General features: G+C 37.7%; 1 protein-coding gene across 5 annotated transcripts in view; it reads right to left on the bottom strand.

The window, feature by feature from the left end:
- Positions 1–7662, bottom strand: part of STXBP5 (syntaxin binding protein 5) — a 171217-nt gene extending 163555 nt beyond the window's left edge. For all 5 annotated transcript variants that reach the window (XM_049654494.1, XM_049654496.1, XM_049654497.1 and 2 more), the window contains exons 1-2: positions 7419–7662; positions 6004–6101 (exon numbers count right to left, since the gene is read on the bottom strand). In XM_049654494.1, coding sequence (XP_049510451.1) covers positions 6004–6101; positions 7419–7571 — 251 coding nt within the window. In that variant the 5' untranslated portion in view covers positions 7572–7662. The remainder of the gene's footprint in view (positions 1–6003; positions 6102–7418) is intronic.
- Positions 7663–7963: the final 301 nt, after the last annotated feature.

Genomic DNA, 7963 nt, shown 5'->3' with positions numbered 1-7963 from the left:
GAGAGAGAGAGAGAGAAAGTGGGGGAGGGGCAGAGACAGAAGAGGACAGAAGACCTGAAGCATGTTTTATGCTGACAGGCTCATGGCTCGAACTCATGAACCGTGAATTCTTGACATCATTGGAGTCAGACACTCAACCGACTGAGCCACCCAGGCACCCCTTGCCTACCGTTTTTATCAGCTTGTTTGTCCTGGATTGCAATTCTCTTTTATTCTCTAATAAACCCATCTGTTCCTATTAAAAAACTTACAGTTTTACTTTTAAGGTTAACAAAACCCAGTAGTAATTTTATGTAATTTCATTTTAATTTTTTATCCTTACTATTTACACCCAAGAAAGGAAAGTACACTGTCAATTTTTTTTAAGCGCCCCAGTTTATGTCATAACGAGACCTTATCTGTTATAGAATAAAAATGCAACAACCTAGTATCTTAAGTATTCAACGTGAGTTTTCAACAAAAAAAGTGCATGTTTTTCATAGGTTCCTTCCCACTCCATTTTGTAAACAAAGGTTTACATTTGTGCATCTACTGACTTGGATTTTGAATGTAATCAATGGACACAAAGTAAAGGGGCCCACAGTGGGATGGAGTCCAATACTTCATCCTCTGTTACACGTCCTCGAAGCAGCCCATTAGACAGAAATGGTTCAGAACGTTCCCAATCCTCTACAGAAAATGAAATTCTAAGATCCTAGAGATGGAAGGACTCCAGATATCACACCCCCAATTTCCCCATTTTACAGGAAAGGAGACTGAAACCCATTTCAGCTGGCTTAACCAAAATTAGTCTGAAGACTAGAACACTTCTAACGATAAAGCCATCCTTCCAAAATTCCTTTACCCTTTTCCTCTAGGATGGCAACATCAGGTTATAATTTTAAAAGTAAAAAATACGAAAAAACAAATGGAAAACAAAGAATATGGAATAAAAACCTATCTAACTTAAGGCAGAAAGGCTTCCTAAGCAGACTTGACTCCCTACTAATTAACTTATCCCTTTTCAGTTCCATTCAGAGTCTATCACACCTTGTTTCTCTCGGAAAGAAATTCATTGCAAAGTAACTGCTTCCAAGCAGGCACCATTTCTAGTTGTTTCTAAAGTAAAAGTGCCTATTCCTCCTGCTGCAGTAGTTCATGCTGAGAATCACAACCTACTGCTGACACAGTACTCGTTCTTCCTTTTATACAAAGTCCTCTTTAATAAAGAACTAAGTTGAGAAGTAAAAGTATTTCAAAGTCCTTGTTTCTCCTCTGGAGCTAGAATTCCAAATGACTAGAATTCTTCCATAGACAAAAAGGATGGCAGGGGAGAAGAGGAGATAAAAATGGGGCTTAATTCTAGCTACACTGTTTCCCTTTTAACTACTCTGAACGAAAATCATTTCTAAATTTTTCAGGACTGTAATTATGTTTTACAACATAAGCAGCAAGTCAAACATTCTAATACTATCTTACAAGTGCAAAGTCACTAAAGAATCATTTAATGCCTACTATGTGCAAGAAACTTTCACATCTCAATAGCAATTTTGCAGCCTTATGATTAAGAAGAGCCAGTTCCATGACCCTTAAAGAAAAAAACCAAACAAACAGTACTCTTACAAGATTTTTTTAGGACTGTACTAGCAACAAAAATAAATGAAAACAAGGCCTTCCTAAAGAGTGTCTGGCACTAGTTGCCTTTCAACAAGTATTTGCTGAAATAAACTAAAGAAGGACCTGAAAACTGAAACTACAGAAAAACTCTCACAATATCGTATACTGAATATTCACCAAAACAGTCTCTGCATGGTCTTAAAAGCTATACATAGACATTACTGCATTTAATTGTGATGCTAACTGCATGACCCAAGTAGGATTATTATCCTATTTAACTGAACAACTTGGGCATAGTTCAGTGGAGCACACAGAACTGTACGAGTTAAGGCTGCCATATACTAACAGCAGGGGCACCCTACCATTTACTAGGTGGAAGCCAGGGATATAAAGTAGCCTGCTACGTGCTGGATAAACCCACAGAATTATCCAGCCCAAAATGCTACCACTACTGAGAGATACTGACCAAGAATACGTAACTATAATGAATCTTAACCAAATAACAACCAGATAACTCAGGTGAACATTCATGGTTTTCCACCAACTGGCTCCTATTTCTGTCTCCAACTCAATTAGGATCATCACTATTCCAACCTCTCTTTGGTACTCCTCTTAACTACCATAATTTGCTTTTCTCTACTTTTGCCCATATTGCTTGCCTAGAATAATTTTCCTAGTACTTCCCTGCTACTCTGAATCCTTATCTACTAATGTGTAGCAATATCATCAAGTGCAATGACTTTGCCTATAATCTGACTTTACAGAATGTCAGTAGACTTCTAAATTCTCTAAATTCAATGGTTTAACAAGTTCTAGTCTTTTAGTTAGGACTGGAAACTATATGAAGAACCACATTTTTCATTTCTTTTGAATACTCCCGTAAAACAATACACTGCCACTTGGAATTACAGAATTATTTCTCGAGGAAATCATCTAATACAGCATGTTCATTTTAAAAGAATAAAAAATTAAAAGACACCTAATTCTTTAACAGAAAGAAAAGAACCAGAATTCAGGCCACAGTTTATAATCTAATGTTAACGCTTAATAAATGTTGGTTAAGTGAACTCCAAGGTACAAAAATCACCTTGTAAGTTGGCATTCAGCAAAATTACACTGTAGTTTAAAAGACAATCCATGCCTTATCAGAGATTGCTTATTTTACTGTATCTTCCACAAGTCAAGAAAACAATAAATGAGATTTTTAAATAATTTTGATAATTATAATGAAAACTCATACATTTTTATTAAAAAATTCAATAAACTTGAGATGTCAGTTTTCTGCTTAGTCCTTGAAAGAGTCACACATAAAATGACTTCATTTCGAAAAAAATACCTTACAAAGATCAGAGTAGCCCATGGTTATAGTAATTCAAAATTATACTAGTAAACCAGGAATCTAGATAAGGACAACAGCAGCATTACTAGAAATGCAAACCTTTTTTCCCTTTCTAGATGTTGATATGAAAATAGATTATTTTATCCCAATAGTTTTCATCCCTAGATTAATCATAAGAACCAAATCATACCTACTTCTACATGGCAAAAAGAGAATTAAAATAATTAAATCATGTCACTGCTATATATGATGTATTATATAAAATTATGCTTTCCTGCTTCCCATCAGTAAGTATATGCCAACCTCACATTCTTTCTAGAAGCCACGAAGTTCAAACATAAAGCATGTTTATAATGTCATTTGCTTGCTATAGACTAATGCAGGAAATACATTAAATTCATCTTGCCTCATTTCTGGTTAGAAATTTAAAAATTCAGATTTTCCCTATTTCTTGTCTGTAAGCATTAGATATCAGATGTAACTTTCTCATCTAGTTTTTTTAAAACCTCAAAGTAGATTAATTTCATATAGTCCAACATTTAAGAAGACATTCTATTAGTCGAATTACATGTGCACTGGGGCGCCTGGGTGACTCAGTCAGCTGAGCTTCCAACTTCGGCTCAGGTCATGATCTCACAGTTCGTTCGGTATGTGGGTTCAAGCCCTGCATCAGGCTCTGTGCTGACAGCTCAGCCTGGAGTGTGCTTCAGATTCTATGTCTCCCTCTCTCTCTTCCCCTCTCCTACTCACACACTGTCTCTCTCTCAAAAATAAACATATATATATATGTACATATATATATATACATATATATATATATATATATATATATATATATATATATATATATATATTACAAGTTCTAATAGCTCAATCCTACTTCGGAAAACATTTCCTACTTTCTCCTCCACAGTCAAATGAAAGAAGGCAAACCAATCTATTACTCTGGAATATTCATTACGCATCTCATTAAAAAGTAAAAACATGTTTGGTAAAAAGACTTCCTGACTTCATTCTAAATACAGTAAGAAGATTCTAAAATTAAAAAAAAAAAATTATAGCTGTAAACTTATAATTACGTGTTCACCTTCATATAGTGTTCAGCTATTAGAATGTATTAGCAAGTCACGTACAAGTGAGGATTTGGGACACCCAATCTTTGCTTTTATTTGGCAATTAGAATTAGGCCTATATTTTAACTCCTTTGTGTCAACTTGTTCATTACTCAAATGCATTAAAGGTAACAGTCTTGCCTAAAGAAAAATACTTGGTTTTATAAAATTGGACTTGCTGGTGGTCCTCACTAAAAGTACAAGGGGCAGATTGGCTGTTAAAAGAAAAAAAAAGTTGAGACTACATTGAGAAAACAGTAAAAGCTGAATCCATTTAAAAGAAAAGCAAAATCTAAAAATAACTGATTTAACTTTATTTTTTTTTCTTTTAATCCAGTGATGATATTCTTATGTTGGGAACAAAAAATGTCTGCTTTTAGTTCCAAACAGTCCATCTAGATCCAACGATACACTATTCTTGTCACTACATGGAGTTTTGCTGAATAGTTTGAACCCATACTGACAAAATTAAATTTTAGTCCCATCTTCACAAGACTAAAACAGGAACCCTAAACTAGAAGGTAATGATCACTGGGTTTAGGAATAAAAACATCTAAACATTTGTAGCCAAAAATAATTCTAGTCTCAACCATCTAGACATTTGGGCAAGAGCCCTTGAGACATACTCTTGGAAATTCAGATTCAGATCTAGCCTGGTCAGATTTTACCATTTCAACAGGAATGTGTGCACGACTGGTATTTACTATGAAAGTAGATTTCACTCAATAGTACATATTAATGGCCCATCCGAAAACTTTTTAAGTTTTTTGAAAGATAACACACTAATCACAAATGAAGCTTGAAGCATATCCTGATACTATATACAGTACTGCTTTGAAATAAAGATTTTAAAAGATTATAAGGCAAATGCAAAGCACATGTTTAACTAACTTAGCAAGTTTCCTCCGCTCTTCTCAGGAGCCAGATACAATGTGAAAGGTAAAGCTCCCTCCTTTTTTATTTATTTATTTTTTTGACAATAGTAATTCTTTTGTGATCACCTTACGATTTTTTTTCTTACTACCAACACATTACTTTAATATGTATAAGCAGATATCCTAAAGATGAATAAAGCATTTACTTTTAAAAATTTTAATGTTTAAAAATAAGTGTATTTTAGTTAAATATGGTTAAATTTCATGATAAAAATTCTATTTCGAGTTAAATAGTATAAAAGTGAGAGGTATTTTCCACTGTTCAGAATTAAAAACAAAAATGATTCTGAAGAATGAGTAGGTATTTGGAAAAACTATGCTATGCTATGACAAGACTATTATAGTTCATGCATAGTCAGGAAAAATAATTCTCCTTATATTAATAGTTCAGAGTACGTGTACATAACAAATATGACCACGAAAGGGAAAACATCAAGAGAATACGCTTATCCATTTGCATTATACTAACAAAATGATCTAAAACTTCTAGAAATATCAACCCTTCTTAACTGTTTACATCAAATTAATTTACACGATTTATTTTCTAATTTCTTTTTCCAAAGGGCAAGTCAAACAACCAAATGAAATTCAACCTCTAATTCATTAGCACAATAGGTCATAAATTCACTATCTACCAAAGCAGTTAAGGTGCGTCCTATGTTATTGTCTTTAAATCTCATTCCAAACCATATTGCATTCAATATACCCCTACTATAAGCAAAGAGATTTCCCCTTAGAAACTTCTAGCTCCTTGCAAAGACAGTAGTTACTATAGCAAAACTTTAGAACTCTATGTGGATACGTAGTTAGCTACCATAAACAGAGAGATGAGAAACACCCCGGCAACATATAGCCTGAATAGATGTATAATTAAGAGAAAAGCGAACACCACATGATTTCACAAATATTATATACTTGATCATACCATTTTTTGGAATTTAAACGGAAAAAGCAACTACTCAGCACAGAAGGACTGGGGAGATACAGCAAATGTGGAAAAAAACTTTCAATGAAAGGATACAGCCTTAAAGCACCAGTCTGAGTTCCGACGGCCAGGATCTTCTGTACAGGATCAAAGGCCAGGGCTGAAGGTTGATAGGGAAATCCATGGCGAACAGTCTAGGGATGGGCAAATGACATCACAGCAACCAAGGCATCAAGCAGAATTAAAAACAGAAAAGTCAGTAGAGGCATTAGAATCTAGAGCCAATTATAACTGATGCAGAACACATACACATGCACTTACTGCCTTAAAAAAAAAAACAAAACAGTACAAAACGTACATCAACAAAACTTATGCACATAGAACCTGAAACCAAAAGAAGTGAGTGTGTGTACGTGTGTGTGTAGATCACACCACACACACATACACAAATACCTCCCAATGTGACACTTTCATTTCTGCCCTTCCATAATACTGGGATTCTACGGAAGTCTTAACACTCTATACAATCAAGTCTCAGACCAAAATACCAAAGTTTGCGGTAGTAAAAGAGATCTGTAAATTAACGTAAAAATGCAGTTCGTGTTTTATTTCAAGTGTGATAACTTCATCGTTACTTTATTTGGATCCCAAATGCAAGTACTGCTAAAGAAAAGCTGTCATACAATTACTTTCGTCAAGGATTCAGGAAAGCAATTATCAAACCTCTATCCCCAAATTTTGCAATTGTAACAGAATGAAAATAAAGTGCAACATATTATTTTTGAATTTTGCTCTTAAACCCCGAATTTCAGGGCATTGGGGCAAAAATGTGTATGCAGCCATTTTTAAGAAACTGACATATGAAAGCATGGTATTTATAAGGCAGGTATTAACATCGAGACAAGTTTGTATATCTCACTGAGCAGCCAGTGAACTAATTCGCTGCATCATTTCTTTCCCAATTACAGACCGCTATGGCAATTGTGCCATTAATAGGCAAAAATCTCAGTACCAACTTTTTAATCAAACAGAATGCTGAAAGGACCCTGTGATTTCGTATTTTAAGCTTCCGGCCACATTTTAAGGGAAAGGTGATAAGCAAATATCCAGTTGAACAGGTCTGGTTTTTTGATGAACAATATTCATTCGAAACTGTTTCCAAAGGAAACTTCGAAGTTGGTGAATTACATTAAAATGCGTGAATGTAAAGGCTGTAAGGTTATTGACAATACAAATTAAAGGTCGGTGAAATACGTTAGAAGCAACCTTGAAATGACTGCTGCATGTGAAAAGGAGGGGGGGGGAACCCCAAAACGAAAAACCAAAAGGAGTAAGATGATGTCAATCTCCAAAATAACCCACTAAGCCAATGCTTCCTTGGGCAGGAGCGAGCCCTCCATCCGAGGTATAATTAATACTGGCGTTCTATTCCCTGGCATTCCCGGGAAAAGCCCGAGGTGCCCCCCGGAAAACGACCCCCCAATTTTCGCGGGGCTGCGCGCTCCGCTCACCTTGCAGAGCTGAAAGTGCTCGGACTGGAGCGTTTCCTGGATCTCGGGCTCCCGGTTCCCAGCCGGGTGCTGCTGTTGCTGCTGCTGCTGCGAGGCCGAGGACGAGCCGGCGGTCAGGCCGTCCAGCACCTTCCTGATGTTGAATTTCCTCATGGTCTCGGCGGGGCTCCCCCGCAGCCCGGCAAGGGGAGGCAAGAGGCGTCCCCCGGCGCGGGAAACGAGCCCGGGCCGAGGGCAGCGTCGACCGAGGACACGGAGGAGTGGGGCAGAGCGGGGGCGCGAGGGGAAGGAGGCGGCTGGGGAGAAGCGCAAGATAATCCAAACAGGAAATACGGCGACGACGAGAGAGCAGCGGCCACCAGAACCCCGGGCGGCGACCCCTCTTCTTCCGAGGCCGCCGCCGCTCGCCGCGGCTGCTGTGGCGCCGCTTCAGCCGCCGCCGCCGCCGCCTCGCTCCGCGGCCCGGCGGCACAGCAGTGGCGGCGGCGCCCGGAGCCCGCGCTGCCCAGCCTCACCTGGCCGCGGGCTGACTCTGCGCCGCGCCG

The sequence above is a fragment of the Panthera uncia genome (genome assembly GCF_023721935.1).
Source record: "Panthera uncia isolate 11264 chromosome B2 unlocalized genomic scaffold, Puncia_PCG_1.0 HiC_scaffold_24, whole genome shotgun sequence".
Taxonomy (NCBI): Eukaryota; Metazoa; Chordata; class Mammalia; order Carnivora; family Felidae; genus Panthera; species Panthera uncia.
This window is presented reverse-complemented; position numbering and strand designations above follow the sequence as displayed.